A 16,478-nucleotide genomic window follows, 5' to 3' on the forward strand; every position below is an offset into this window, starting at 1 on the left:
ACCACTTTAAGTTGTTATCAGAATCACTCTGCAACATTACATTGCAGGATGTTGATTTTTTTTAAACTGCATTCCAACTCTCAACTTATTATATCTACAGTATATTAATCATTCCTTCATTTTAAAGCACTGTAGTAAATACACAGCTTTTTGTGTGTTGCTTCTTCAGAAGATAAAAAACAGTATGTACTTACATATTGTGGTGTATACAACCATGATAATTTATGAGGGGCATGTCTATAAATATTATTACTATGCATAAAGATCAAATGCAATTATCAATCAGTCCCAGGTGCATTGTGCAAATATATCAGTTTTATTTCTCTTCTGTGGAAATAATTACAGACATTCAGGTATAAACATTTTAAGTTAATGCAGTCCAGAGTTTAAATGCAAAAATAAATATAAAGTCCAGCAGCGGATTGCATCCATAAAGCATCTCATATTTTTTTAACAGTTAGAAAAAGATGTGCAATTTTTTTATTCATTTCTCCTTCGTTTTCTAAAAAAGGGGGGTGGGGGGAGAGAGAGAAAAACTCAGTCAAGGCAGAAGCATACATACAAGCACTTTCTTTAAAAAGATTTTGACCTCACTTGCGAACTGCCCTGGGCATCTACTACATTCACACCGGATCTTTATCAGAGTTTTAAAGAAAAGAAGGGAAAGGAAACGAGGAGGTGGCGACTCGCACGCTCTTCCCAAAGTCTCTTGTCTTGTTACAGGATTTGGATGGGCTGTAGGAGGCAAAACAAGGAGGGGGCGTCCGTTCCCGGCGAGGGAAAAGCCAAACAACCAGAAACCGTCCCTTTCGGCTTTAGAAAGGAGTTCCTCTCGGTTTCACTTCCTTTATGGAGCGCGGGGCCAGAGAGGGGCGGCGGGTGTCCCGTCCTGTCCTGCCCGCTTCTCATGCCCCGGTCCTGGGTGCCTCAGAGCGGGGAGTCGGAGTCGCTGGAGTCCAGGCTGTTCCTCAGGCGGCTGCAGCTGCTGAGCTTCTTCTCCCTCTGCTGCAGGCTGAGGTTCTGGGTGCTCCTCCGGAGGCACTCGAGGGACTGCAGGAAGGACTTCTTGGCTTTCTCTTCCTCCATGGGAGAGACCCCTTCCTCCTCCACCTCCTGGATCTCGTCGAAGGTCACCGGCTGCGTCTTGAAGCGCGACTGGCGGGGTCTGCGCAGCTTGCCCCGGGGCAGCTTGCCCGGCCGGGTGGGCTGAGGGAACTCCTCGGCGATGCAGACGAAGTGCGGCATCACCGCCTGGTAGCTCGAGCAGATGCCCATCAGCTCCGCGGGCTTGGCGGCGGCGGCAGCCATCGGGCGGGGGAAAGAGAAAAGCGGCAGAAAAGGGAACGCCGAGAAAGAGAGCGCGCGCGCGCCAGAAAACGAGCGCCCCGAAGAGCGCCTCGCGCTTGGGTCTCGCTTTGTGCTTCTTCTTATTCTTCGCTGCCTTGAGGCGTTTCTCTCTAAGGCGAGGGAGACCCGGGCGAAAAAGGCGGGAAAGCCGCCGGAGGTGGGGCGAGAGGGTGGCTTCTGCCGCTTCGCAGCCGAAAAAGCGCGCTGGGGAGGAGGGTAAATCCTGCTGGTGGCGGCGACTGGCAGAAAGAAGCGCGCGATCCGCTGGTATCCCCGCGCCACGCTGCTTCCGCGCCTGGCTGGATCTCCCCGCGCTCCCCGCCGACATATATATACCCCTCGCCTGCCCACACAGGAGCATGCTCAGATGACAAGCAATGCCATTTAAAGGCGCTGAGGCCGCTTCCCTTCCGCCTGACGACGACGTCGACGCGCGCTCCCACCGCCCCTCTCCCTCGCCGCTCTGGGGGGATTGCTCTTCCAAGGAACGGCGGAAAGCCCCGCCAGCACCCACCGCAGAAATGGCCGGGGGAGGGAGCGAGGGAACCCGGAAGGCGAGGCGGAGGTGAGGGGGAGAGGACGAGGGACGCGCCAAAACACGTCGCCCCCGCCTGCTGGGGGAGGGGGGGTTCCTGGAGAAGAAGCGGCCCCTTTTTCGCAGGGGGAGGCGGCGAAGGCAGCCGGGAAAGCGGACGCGGAATAGGTGCGATGGGATCTCCCGACTTTCTTATTTTTAACTTTGAAGCAGCCACAGGGGAAGCATAGAAGTCCGACTTCGATCATAGAATTGTAGAGCTGGAAGGGGCGCCAAGGGTCATCTAGTCCAACCCACTGCAATGCTAGGGGATTTTATTAGCAGCGTTTGGGGGGGGGGGTTAATCGTGTGAGTGTGGATTTAAATCCCGCTCCCTACATGGTCCGTTTCCTTCCTCTTTGCAGCTCCAAACTCTGGCTGCTGTTACCCCACTTGCACTGGGGAGGATTTTCACACACACACACACACACACACACACACACACACACACACACACACACGACTTAAAACGGCAAAAAGATCAGTGCAGACATACATCGTGTCGCTTTGTCAACCCGATTTGGAAAGAAGATGGCTTTGGGATGATTTGTCTGGGGCTCCGTCGCTTTAGCCCCCCCCCCCTAACCCTAGACTTGTGCTGCAAAACGGATCCCCACAAATGGCGAAGGGTTGCATTTGGACGGACTACCGTGTGTGTATGGACAACACGCGTTACTTCCAAGACACGGGTTGGGATCAATAGGGCAATTCCAAAGAAGGCAAATTTCTATGGGGGGTGGGGAGTTTGGGGGCGCTGCTCTCTCCCAAGACGTTTGGCTTCTGACAACGTACTGATATTTCTTTATTGGTTTTTAGTAAATATTTCTAATCTGTCCTTCATTATGCCTTCATCCAGGGCATAATACAATATACTCCTATACAATATACAGATCTCATACAATTACGTAAAACAGTCATGGAATTTCAGTTGTCTGCAGTGGTAAAATAGACAGAGTTGGGAAAGACTTCTGTTTGAGATTTTGGACAGCCTCTGCCAGGGGTCTGGCTCGTTATAAGACAGTTTGACATGTTCATATAACATACATCACCTGTAAAAGAGAATCACTGCATCTTTCCATCCCACATTTGCAAATGATGTGAGAGGGGCACATAATATGATTGAGCAAACATGTTTTCAGACTTCAGGCTATGCTTGCCTCTCAAAATCACACTGACACCTTATTTGCTATGTATTCACCCCCCCCTCACCCCCCAATGTAATAAGAAAGCTACTTGAGAATAACAGTAGCCAAAGAAATATTTTTTGGCTAAACATGTAACATCAAGACGACATTTTTAAAAAAATCATGTCAAAAAGATTGGATTTTTAAAAACACTATATATTTGACATCCTCAATGAAAAGTTTATCTTCTAAAACTTAAATTGTTATTTTAATCAGCTACAAAATAGGAAAGGATAACATATCTTGTCCACAACCTTCAAAAACTTGCTCCAGGCACCTCACCCCTGGAAAGCTTTACCACAACCCAAAGACTGCATTAAACTGTGACTGAAGCTATTGCATCACCGGGCTTAATTCCTGGCTTCTTTGTGAGCAGAGTATATGGCATCAAATTGTGGGTGGGGGTGGAGAAGGATGCTAACTTGACAGGGCTAACCTTTGGATGTCTGTGTTACATCTGCACTGACTAACATCAGTGAGACTTGCCTGGCTTCTAAAGAGCGAGGCTGGCATGGCATATACTAAGATAGGGGCAGGGAAGCCTTGGATGCTAGAACAACACTAAAATAGCTTTGATTTTTCTAGATTTTTTGTGTATATACACAAGTATCAGTGTAGTTGAAAATATATTGCAATTAGCATTTAGCCTGCAGCCCGTGAGGTAGGACATACCCTTTAACAGTGTGGGGCAACTCGATTCTGTTGATTGGGGAGCTTGAAGTGAATTTGTTGTTATGTACATTTTCTGGTATGATTTGATTGGCCATGACAGTGTCCCCTGTAGGGGTGGAGGACCTATTAAGATGATCTCCCCCCTTTCCAAGAGCAATAGAATCAGAATTATTCCTGAATGGTCTGGGGGAATTTTCTCATGGATAGGGTTGACACTCCTGTCAAGGCACTAGTCTCAGTGAAGAATGGAGAGATGTGCAGGGCTACCAACATCATCACTCTAGCAGGGTTTTCCAAACTTGGGTCTCCAACTGTTTTTGGACTACAATTCCCATCATCTCTGACCACTGGTCTTTCTAGCTAGGGATGATGGGAGTTGTAGTCCAACAGCAGCTGGAGATAAAAACCACCTCAGTCCAGCCATGAAGCTCGTTCAGAAGGATATTGTGGTCAACAGTCTCAAAAGCTGCACAGAAGTTGATACAGTATAAAAGAGAAGTAGAAGCTGTGGGCTTTAAGCTTTGTTGGCAGCTCCAGCCCCATTACCTTGGAACCCCGAGGGAATGTTCAGTGGCATGTATTTATTTAATCAATTAATCTTTAAACTCAAGTGAATCGGGCATCAGAGAACTTGAGCAAGTATGCTTGAGCTCATTTGCACACCTTAAGCTCTGAACCTGCATGTTCAGAACAAAGGGCTCTATCCAGTCTTGTGCCAGCAGATTTCCACTGGCACAATGGGATTTTAATCTCTTCTACTCCTACTCTCATGGTTCCAAAAATCTGCTCCTACCCTAACTCTCTGGAGCTGATTTTGAGGGTGCAGGGGGTGGGCTGGCAGGGACAAGAGCGGAAGAGGCAGCATGAAATAGAAGACTTGAATGTAGTCTTCGAGTCCAAAGTTAATTTCAAGGATTCCAAAGATTGTTCCATTAAAGCAGGAACAAATGGTACCATTTTGTCCCTTCTTATTCCCATGATGACTGCAAAATCACAGAGTTTTGGAAGGCAAAGTGAATGTTTGCATAGAAGATACCTGAACTGAGAGCAAGACAAGAAATAAGCAGGATAAGAAAATACTTTCAGATTCAAGAAGGGGTGGCATCTACTGGAATCATTATGGCCTTGCAAAAGTAGCAACAAGGCCTTTTGGCAGCCTGTCGAGCTACAATTAACTTCTGTGGTGGTGGGTGGGAAGATATATCAGCTGCCAACAGGAGAAGAAATTAATGATTAAAGTTCTTTGCTGCAGCCTCTCCGCTCCTTGGCTTTTAAAAGCATCTTAGGTTCAGGATCAATGGCCAGCTATTTTTGTTGGAAATACAGTTAAGTTAATGAAGTAATGATAGCATGGTTTTCCCCCAAAATGAAATAATTATTTACGCCTTAAATGCATTTCCACATGAATAAATTCTGGCAATGTCCATGGGATTTAGGAATATAGATGCAGAAACTTAGGCTGCAATCCTATACATACTTAATTGGGAGTATGTTCCATTGAGATCAATGGGATTACTTCTGAATAGACATATACTGTATATGATTGCACTATTAATCCCTCAGATGAAAGTCCATGAGAAAAACATCTTCAGCTTTGATCTGAAATACAGCATACACTTTTGTTGACATGTAAGAAAATTTGCAGCTCATACTCGTGAAAATAAATACTGTATTCCACAATGGTCCTTACTCTAGATTTTAATGGAAAGCCTTAATTCATTTTGGAATTCAAGATATAGGAACTGATCCGAGTAACTATTATAGGAATGCCCAATGGGATTTTTTAACCTTTCCCTTTTGACTGCAGGCTTTCGCAAGGCACATCACAAACTACTTTGAAACTCCTTTCAGTTTCAGAAGACATATGCTATGCAAAGAAGGGGAACTGCTGTTCAGAGATAAACAGCCAAAACCCACTTTGGGCACATGGCACTAGTCGGGTGACTAGCCAGGTTTCTCAAGCAAATTCACTAACAGAAGATGCTCGTGAACATTATCCATTTCCTGTTGTTTACTTCCAGCATCTAGCAGTTTAAAGCATCTTTGAACAGAGTTTATGGGGTTTTTTAAAATCATGGCTAGTAGCTTTCTGAAGCTTATGAAAGTTACATCCTTTCCTTTGAAGAATGAAGCATTACTAAGCAAATGCACAGATTTACCAATGTCTGCTTTCATAGAGCAAACCCTGTTATTTAACACTGCTGAGCATTTCTGTCATGTTGGACTGGAGCTGCTACAGAGAAAGGGCTCGACGAGAGCAATTTTCCTCTTATATAAACAGATGTTTGACCTGCCTTAGCAACAGACTTATCAGAAAAGAATTAAATGCTCTGCACAAAGCACATTTGATTTCCAACCCATAATTAAATACTAATCATGTTCATTCTTCCCCTTCTACTCTCCCCTGTTTTTCCTCCATCTGGGTTGAGCCTTACCATTGTGATAATAAATGACTTTGGATAATTTTCTGTTGAGTCAGGGTACCATCACCTGTGTGAAAATGAGAGATGCAATTCACCAAGCAATGGGACTACATAGTCTCTATTTATGTCAGTTTGGCCCACGTGGAAATCCCCTCTGGGCCCCTTTGCAACAGAAGCACACAGCAGTTGGGGCCAGTGGGTTTTGCCCAAGGAAGCCTAAATGTTTGATGAGACAATTCAGTGAAAATATGCAATGATGCAATCTTCCAACTTGAGCTTGCAAAGTGCACTAGTGTCTATATTTGTTCCTGTGGCTTAAGTCATTGGTTTAATCTAGATCCCTTCTGGTATCTGGAAATGTGACACCTGACATATAGATGACTGATATTTCATGCCATGTGGTTGCTCCAAGCAAGTATATTCCTTGCATAGAACAAATTCAATATAGCATATACATACAGACCATGCCTGGCCAGGATTGCAGGAGACAAGCATTCACCCCTTGTCTATATCTGGTAATGTCTGAAGTGCTGCATGTTAAATAAAATTGATAACTGGTGTTAGGGTTTCTGGCTGCTTTGCAGTTCAGAGGTAAGCAAGTGTCTAGTTTGTTAGCTTAGCTATGCAGATTTTGAAGAAGTTTTTAAAAGAATGGAAAGACAGCTTCAACGAGCGAACATAATCTCTGTGAATTCTGCACTCTCCCGAGAGTCTGCAATGGTGCTATTGGGCTGAAGAGCTATGTTATCAATCTTAATTGTAAGGCTTGTTGCCTTGTGTAAGATTCTTAACAGTAAACTCCATAATTTTGCATGCAGAAGAATTGTCAACATTTTAATGAAATGGCACTAGAGAAGACATCTGCAAAGCAATTTTATTTTAAACAGAGAACTTTATTTGAGGCTATTGAGAAGCAGTTAATGGTAGGGATGAGTCAAATGTTATCAATTCTTTTTGTTTGTCAGATTGAGAGCAATGCTTTAGCACGTTTTTTAAAAAATTATTTATTTGCTGTATTTCTACATCACCCTTCCTCCAAAAAAAGCCTAGGCTGATGTACAACAAAAGATAACACAAACAATGCACATCAATAGATAAACACATACAAAGTACCAAAAGTATCTCTAAAATAACAAAGTCTTTATAAATGACTTGGATGAAGGAATTGAGGGGATGCTCGTCAAATCTGCAGATGACACCAAACTGGGATGGGTAGCTAATGCCGCAGAAGACAGAATCAGAATTCAAAATGACCTTAACAGATTGGAGAACTGGGCGGAAGCTAACAAAATTAATTTCAATAGGGACAAATGTAAGGTTCTGCACTTAGGCAGGAAGAACCAGATGCACAGATATAGGATGGGGGACACCTGGCTTACTAGTGGTACATGTGAAAAGGATCTAGGGCTTTTGGTTGGACCATGAGGCTGTATCAACAGAATTATAATGTCCAGATCAAGAGAAGTAATAGTACCACTCTATTCTGCCTTAGTCAGATCACACTTGGAATACTGTGTCCAATTTAAACACTACAATTTAAGGATGTTGACAAGCTGGAACGTGTGTAGCGGAGGGCAACCAGGATGATCAAGGGTCTGGAAACTAAGCCTTATGAGGAGTGCGTGAAGGAGCTGGGTATGTGTAGCTTGGAAAAGAGGAGACTGAGAGGAGATATGATAGCCATCTTCAAATATCTTAAGGGCTGTCACATGGAGGAAGGAGCATGCTTGTTTTATCCTGCTCTGAAGGGTAGGACTCGAACCAATGGCTTCAAGTAGCAAAAAAGGAGATTCAGACTAAACATTCGGAAAAAACTTTCTGACAGTAAGAGCTGTTCAGCAGTGGTACGGACTCTCACAAGAGGTGGACGACTCTCCTTCCTTGGAGGTTTTTAAACAGAGGTTGGATGGCCAACTGTCATGGATGCTTTAGCTGAGATTCCTGCATTGCAGGGGGTTGGACTACATGACCATTGGGGTTCCTTCCAACTCTATGTTTCTATGTTGTAAACAGCAGGAAGGACAAATTTCAGTGGAAGGGCATCAAATAGTCAGGATGCCACCACAGATAAGACCCTGCTGTGCATGCCCAAACCATGAATCCTAGTGGGGAAGATATTGAAAACCCCACTCCCATTGATCATAGGGTTTGAGTAAGCTGATATTGGAGGAGGCACTCCTGTAGATACTTGGATTCTAAGCTGTTTAGAGCTATATAAGCCACTATCAAAACCTTGGATCAGGCCAGTAGCACATTGCAGCTAATGCTGTGCTTTTAAGATTGGTGTTACACGCTCCCATCCCACTGCCCCAGTTAATAACTGGGCAGCAGCATTCTGCACAAGCTGAAACTTCCGGGCTGTTTTCAAGGATGGTTCCACATCAGTAGCCCAAACTGCAGTAGTCCAAACATACACCATGGTTTAATGATATCCCATTCCAGAAATGGCAATAGCTGTTGTAGCTGGAAATAGGCATGCCTTGCCATCAAGGACACCTGAACGTTCCTTCTGAGGGAATGCTATCCCATCCAGAACAGGCTGTCTCCCAGATTTCTGCTCATATGAACAGCCTATCCAAAGCCTATCCAAATTTCAGCTGGATTCAGTTGCAGTTTATTGACCCTAATTCAGTTTGCCATTGCCTCCAAACACCAGATTCACGATTCAGAAAGAATGGGGAGCTAGAACATGCTGATAACATTGTATTCCAAATCACTATGTGACTCCAATGATCTGTTTCATATATAAATTAAATAGTATGGGAACTAAGATGGAACTTGGAAATTGCGCAAAATGAGTCTCCTAATGCTACTCTGGTAGCAACATAGTAGGTAGGAGCATAACCACTGTGACACAGTAACCCCAACCCACAGAGCAATTCCAGGAGGATATTGTGGTCCATAGCATAAAAAGTCAGATAGGTGTACTCTCTCTATCCCTGTCAATGGGTGAATTAGTTGTAATACAGATCTATTTCAATTTGGTTCCAGCAGCACAAACAGCCTCCTCTAATTACTTCTATTTTTCATAAGCTAATATATCATTGTTTACTGAAATGGAGCATAATTAGCAGTGATTCCATTTTAGTATCTCAGCATGCCAGTCCAATCCTTTTGTGTACTTCAGCACCAATTAATGGATTTATTCTGGGGGAGAATGTGTCCTGTTTACTTCAGTTGCTATCTGCTTGCAATAAAAAAAAATTCAAGGTTAGTCTGCCCCAGAGGTAACAGGTTTTTGTACACTCTCCTTTCCATCATTTTTAGTTATTCCAGCCTTCTTTCATTTTTACATAAAAACTGATCAATGCCAACAACCCAACTCTGACAGGTTGGCATTAAAATGCACTCAGTTCAGAAAGCTTTCCATACAAGACTGTTAACATTGCAGCAAAGCCGTTCAAAAATCTTCCATCAGACAGAAATAATGTTGTGTTTCCAGGCTACAAAACACTTCACTCTAGTAAAATGTTGTCTCCTTCAAACCTCCAGATCAATCGTGTTTCAGTAACAAACAGGCACACTTTTATGGAGGAAATATTTTGTGGCAGTTGGGAGATAGTGGTGTCAAACTATCTACTGCATCTATTTTACCAATCTTCTCTAGGGAAAATTAATTGAATCTAGTGGCAAAGAGAGAAGCTAAAAACCCCCCAAAAGTTCAATATGATGGAACGTACTCATAGTCCTCCTTTCGGAAAACATCTTAGGATATAGCGTTATATAGTTACGTTTTGAGCCTACCTTTCTCCCCACAAAAATTGATATAAAAGGAAATTGCTGTGCATGTTCGAGTGTTTTGAAAAATTGGTGAGAAACAAATGCACCATATAAATAATAATCTATGTCAGGGGTCAGCAAACGTTTTCAGCAGGGGGCCGGTCCACTGTCCCTCAGATCTTGTAGGGGGCCAGATCTTGTAGGGGGGAAATGAACTAATTCCTATGCCCCACAAATAACCCAGAGATGCATTTTAAATAAAAGGACACATTCTATTCATGTAAAAACATGCTGATTCCCAGACCATCCGCAGGCCTGATTTAGAAGGCGATTGGGCCGGATTCGGCCCCCAGGCCTTAGTTTGCCTACCCATGATCTATTCTATGTCTTCCTTGTGGACACTTCTGGAATGCTTACCCTCAGCACCATTTGTATTTTGGATGAATTTCAAAACTGGAATAATCTGTATAGAAATCTTCAATGAGGGGCAGTCGTGAGATATGGTACAGTGGAGAGGGCTTTAGTTTCCTTCCAACTATGATTCTAATCTATATGAAACCCCTTCCACTGAAAAGGGGGGGGAGGCAGAAGATGGGCACTAAATGGCATTTGTGAAGTCTCTATTCATATTTTTAAAAAACACCTATTAAAACCAGTAAAGTAAAAGCAGTACATGATTATGCAAGTGGCAGTATCAGAGGACGAGTGTTTCCTGTACAGAGACAAAGCTGAGACATTTGTTTCTGAACAATGAAAATGAAATGTTTCAGTACAGACCCTGCCACAGCAAATTACTGATATATTTCAGTTCATTTTGCTGACAGATGTCAGAGTGAATAGCAGCTCTTCTGCTAAACCATCAATGGCATGCTGCATTCTCAATAATTCAGGGCACATGGTACAAGTGTACTTCCAGCAAACAGAAGCAATTGGAACGTTTTTTAAAAAAAACCAATCATGTTGTATCTGAACATGATTTTAAAATTAAAATTAAAAGGTAACAGCTACATAATAGTGCCTTCTGAATCTGGATTCCCTTGCAGCCATGGAGCAAAGCAGTCATTTTCATTCTGATCAGCACTACTCATTCATTTGTAACACTTACAATCGCCACCCACTTCCAAAGGCTTGAAGGAGCTTAACATATAGTTTTCAAGTAAGCTCCCACCTAGGAAACTCCCAGAACCAAATGTGCTTAATTTCAGCAGAACTGCATCAGTTGTCATCAAATCATTCTATTAGTCCACATAGTTTCATACTATGCAACTTGCTTCAAGACTGTTCTGTAACAGTCAAGCATGGCAAGACATTTCTTTTACCCCACTGAAGTGTATGAAGGGGGGAAATGGTGAAAAGGAACTCCAGAAGCAACCAGGGATGTCTTTTTCCTCAAAGTTCTGGTCTTGATTGTAGCAGAAGCCCCTAGTCAACAGTGTGAAATAGGCAGAAACTGACATGCAAGCCCATTAGAGTTATAGGGAAATGTTTCGTCTTTGTTCATAACTGAACTTAGAATCCAAATTTAACTTTATGTCAAATTTAGAATTAGTCAAAAAATATTATTTTTTTGCATAGGAGTGTGCTGTGCACCTAACACTCTCTCTCTCTCTCTCTCTCTCTCTCTCTCTCTCTCTCTCTCTCTCTCTCTCTCTCTTTGATGGTATTAGCAGTAGCAGTCATTCTGATACTGGATTTCAGTAACTTTCCAGGCAACAGATACTGCCCCATGACTGGAGCTACATGCCTGCTCTTTCTCAGTGCTATTCTTCAGGCAGGACAGAGTAAAGATGAGCCTTACACTGTCTGGTAGTTTAGGGCAACATCTTTCAAGGTCTAAAGTTGAACTACATCCTTTGAAATAGTCCGCTTTAAAAGGGGAAAATAGCTCAGCTCAGTTAAGTACTTCCTCAAAGAAACCTTTATTGCAAAGCTAATGCTGGCCAGCAGGAAAGAAGAAACAAACACAAATGCCAGGATCTGCTTCAATGTAATCCTTGTAACAAGAGCAAGACATTCTTACTCTGATCAAACAAATGCTCTTATCTCTGTGCTAGCAGAGAGCCAGGAGCTGGCTGGAGATGTGACAGTAGGGGAAGAGCAACGTGTGTTCAGGTGAACCAGAGCAAATGGCACATTGATCAAGATAGGATCAACCCTCAGCCCTTCTTGTTGGAGCCTGCACAACATGAACTATCCTGACAGGAGGAAACCGCTATCGCTGTATGTATTGGACAAGATTTCCCTCGCTCCATTCACTGGGCTGTTGTGTGGGACCATTTTCTTCCTGCTGCCTTGTCAGCCTGTCTGAGAAAAGAAACTAGCTCCAGCTTTCCAGAACAGGCAGCTCTCACAGCAGGGCATTAAACTGAAGTGGAGTTTGACTTGAAAAGGCTACCCAACGTGGGTCTCCCAGGACCAGTTCTACCTACGGGCTTCCAGTTCTGAACATGACATTGACCATCCTCCACAAGCTCAAGACACATAGAGCCTGTTCTCTGATGTCGATCACAGGCCATAGGGTTGTCTCTTTTATGTTTAGGGAGCCTTCAGCATATGCTTTTAACCACTGGTTTATCTCTGCTGTGCATTTCGTGGCTAGGCAATACAGTGGTTTGCTACACTATTAACAACGAGCAAAGTACCCATTGTTATGATGTGCAGAGGATGAAGGGAAGGTTTATATACTGTGAAGACCTGCAGAGTGGAGAGGGCTGGAATCCTCTGCACATAGATAGACTCTTACACAATCTCTGCCAGCCTGGCCACCTAGCATGAAGAACAGAAAATAGGTTTTGCTCACAAGGTCTCCAAAAAAACCCAAACAGCACATTGTGGGGGGAACCACTTCTCCATATGGGAGTAACCATTCAGTTTTATGAGAGAAAAATAATGGGTTTTATTTGGTGTCACTTCTGAAGCAGGTGTGTAATACTTGTACAAGCAGCTGGTGGGGAAGAATGGCACCAAAGGATTAAGTACCCTCTCTCCAAGCATTACTGCTCAAAAGCAATTTGGGGTAAGTGAAAAGTTAACAGGAGATCCAGTCCACAGGTCTCCTGCATAAAGTGTAGTTTGACCTCAGTATCATTAGATGTCTGCTTGCCCCTTTTTTGTTTTTTTCAGTGGAAAGGGCAAGCCTGAATAACTAAGTGTTTATTTAGCAACAAACAAATGCAGCAAAAATAAGCCTCAGCTCATATGAAAAACCTTGGGACACATAAATTCACAGAAGTGGTTTCGGCTTGAGAGGGTGCGGCAGTGGTCCACAATTCAAGCAAACAAAATGTGTTGCTATAGAAACAGGGCGTTTAAAAGTAGCACACAAACACAAAAATCACACCAGTAAAAGAGCTTCTATTTCCAAGCTGAAAATGTTTATGACCAGAAAAGGCAAAGTGAGTGATCAACGTGTTTAGTTAAGCAAATGGTGCTAGTACTTGATGAGATATAGGGGAGGAAACATGCTGCCTTGGGCTAGGCAGTGCTGTGTTTTAGTTAGTTCTAGAGCTCCTTAGCCTCTTTTCTGCCATTTGGTATCCATGGCACTTGCAGTAGCACATCAGATGACTTGGCCAAATTGATCACTCAGGCTGTTCTCTGAACAAGGTTAACAGGAATGGATGGAATGGTGCCAGCCTGGCAGTTTGATAAAAACACACGAGTGATTTCAAAGGAATTAATCTGATAACACAAATGCTTGAAAAGGAAGAGGAGCAGTGGAAGTGGTAGAGAAGCTGGAGAACTAGAAAGTCTGGATTTACTACTTAGAACAAAACAATGCCATGAAGCATTGGGTGAAGCACTCACCCACCTCAAAGTGGCTTCCTTTGCTACAGAAGTCATGCCTTAGTATGAAGCCTTAGCAAAGAGCCATTGCTTCTCCTGTGCTTACAATGCCATTTTCCAATTCCTGACCAGCGGGATATATCCTTATGTGTCTTCTGTTGTTGGCCTTACAACACGACTTCAACAAGAACAATCCCTGAAAACTGATCAACCACACAAGGAGAATTGTGGGGCTGTTCTGCTAAGTGGGCCACACAAACACATTACAATTTGAAGAGAAATAGAAGCTATAAACTCTGAACAGATACATCTTGTATCAAAATGTCATGTTTCAATTTGGGGCAATGAAGAATCATGATAGCATTCAGACAGATGGGTTTTAGAATTTAAAAGAACTAAAAAATAAAAATAAAAAAATCATCGTGTATAACTTAACTCTTATTCTAAAGCTGAAACAGTCAAGAGCCCTTGACAGATGGCAACGTCTTACGAAGTTCCTTCTAGGAACACATCTTCAGTGGAGTGTTTCTTACAAATATAACATTTTTATCTCGCACAATATGAACAGCATACACAACTCATCCATCAGTTCAATCTTTAATTAATGGAAGGATTCTGTTTACCTTCAGTTCCAATAAATTCTTGTTTATAAGCAAATTGTCATAGAAACAGCTGCAAACTATATTTGAAATAAACAACTGGAGTTTTCCCCATTTCATATATAGGTTACACTTCTCATTAAAATAATAAAGCCTATGTTGATTGCATATCTTCATGCACAGTGCCTCAGTCCAAAGGCAGCATTTGAAGGAAGACTTTTTAAACCCAATGTGTGGTACCAATATAGAAAGCAGTGATGGGGGCTATGCTTCTTGGTGGTGGCTCAGTTTACAGTGCTCAGAGGATGCTCACTCTAATGGGTAACCTATGACCACTTAGATGCTGTTGGGACTAAAATTCCCATCAGCCAAAGCCAGCATGGCCAATAGTAGTGTTGTCTAACAACATTTGGAGGGTTATAGGTTCTCTATCCATGCTATAAGTATGGAAGAGTTGGGACTTAGACATATTCAAGAGTTTCCCCCCTATTGCAAAGGGTAGGCTTAGGGGACAGAGGACGAGGCTGATTTTGATAAAGCATCTCCTCCTGCCATGTTTTCTATTCCCTCCCCAGGCTCCATTGCTTATTTTAAATTAGCTGGGCCAAACTATGTAACATACATACCATCTAATTTAGCCCCTAGTATGGACGCTAAAGCAATCCTTACACCAGGGTAGTGAGCAAGGTGCTCTCCAATGTTGTTGGACTGCAACTCCCATTATCTCTGACCCTTGGCCATGCTCACAGCAGCTCATGGGCATTGTAGTCAAAACAACCTCTGAAGGGCACCAAATGGGCAAACCCAGCCCCATAAGAATGTGGGGTGAGGCACAGGGACCATTAGGGGAAAGAAGTGACACAAATGAGCCTTGGATCCTAAAGCTAAGAGTTCACAGAAGGAATGTTTCCTGTCCCAAACATCCCCAGAATCCCATCCAACACTGTTCAGGTGGGCCCATGAACCTCCTTTTCAAGATTTCCTTCCATAGAATCTTCATTAAGGTAAACTAATCACAGTCATCGATTCTAGCCTACAAGTACTGCTGATTCAATAATTACTGTGGACAGTATTTAGACAGGGCTAATGCACAGCCAATGAACAACTAACACCTATAACCACAAGGCAGTAAGAAAAAAAAGCTGGATAACTTCATTGCTACCATTGAATTGGTAGTGAAACATACCCCTAAGCAGCAGGAATAGATAAAGGCAAGCATAAAGTAGGTTGGAATCTGCAGGCAGATTTCTAGGTAATCCAAAGATCAGCAAGGGTTTCTGGCTTGTCATGGTAAAAAGCCTTTTTTCAACCCTAAGTGAGGTTACTGAAATCAAGAAAGCTTTGGGAAACAGGAGACAATTTACCTGTGAAAGGGTATGTGAGCACAGGCACTGAAAACCAATTCCTAGGCTGAGTATGTACACAGATCAGTGGCGTAGCGTGGGGGGTGCAGGGGGGGCCGGCCGCACCGGGCGCAACATCTGGGGGTTAGGGTTAGGGGGTGCAAATCCACGGGTTAGGGGGCGCAAATTACTTGCCTTGCCCCGGGTGCTGACAACCCACGCTACGCCACTGACACAGATCACTTTATTCTGCAATTCTATGCCTGGCACCATTTTGAAACTGGTTCTCATTGGTGGCAGTCAGAGTTCTATTGGCAAGCAAAGCAAGATTCTGCAAGAATAAAAGCTACCTGCCCTGACATAGACTGGTCTTGGTGGATCATTCCCAAATCTTACAACCTGCCAATTATGTGTTGCCTTTGAAAAGTATACTGAATGGACCCTGAAAACAGGGTGGGAAGCAGTGCTTTATAGATAAGCAATATAAACCCTTGTTTCCCCCAAACCACTATGGAGCTGTGTATTCATTCTACTGCTGTGTGAGATGCATTTCAGTGCAATTAGGCAATTCTTGCCACTTAGCAGCATCTTCAATGCCAGGGTACTCTGAGTAGACATACAGAGGTTTTTTTTGAAGAATGTGCTGTAGGATGCTCCTAGGAGAGGCCAGGACACTCTCCAAATGCATTAGAATACATTTGAAAATAAAGTTGAGATAGCAGGAATTTTTCAACAATGTATCACTGGGGAATTTAATGGTTTCAGGAGAGTCAGTTCTTTATACTGTGCTCACATACACTTCAGGTTTTTGGGAGACAGGCCTTATGTGT

The 16,478-nt window shown here is 43.3% G+C and overlaps 1 protein-coding gene and 1 long non-coding RNA gene across 2 annotated transcripts; both read right to left on the minus strand.

Moving 5' to 3' along the window:
* Window positions 1–295: 295 nt before the first annotated feature.
* On the minus strand, window positions 296–1,868 carry LOC308571456 (uncharacterized protein C11orf96 homolog). Its single transcript, XM_081167031.1, has one exon. The coding sequence runs from the start codon at window positions 1,306–1,308 to the stop codon at window positions 928–930; it is 381 nt and encodes a 126-aa protein (XP_081023157.1). The 5' UTR covers window positions 1,309–1,868; the 3' UTR covers window positions 296–927.
* Window positions 1,869–10,122: 8,254 nt separating this feature from the next.
* On the minus strand, window positions 10,123–15,729 carry LOC308571806. Its single transcript, XR_014001593.1, has 2 exons — window positions 12,918–15,729; window positions 10,123–12,829 (listed from the first exon to the last, which is right to left on the minus strand). It is a non-coding gene; the product is annotated as an uncharacterized lncRNA (long non-coding RNA).
* Between the last annotated feature and the right edge of the window lie 749 nt (window positions 15,730–16,478).

The sequence above is a fragment of the Podarcis bocagei genome (genome assembly GCF_964188305.1).
Source record: "Podarcis bocagei genome assembly, chromosome: 1".
NCBI lineage: Eukaryota > Metazoa > Chordata > Lepidosauria > Squamata > Lacertidae > Podarcis > Podarcis bocagei.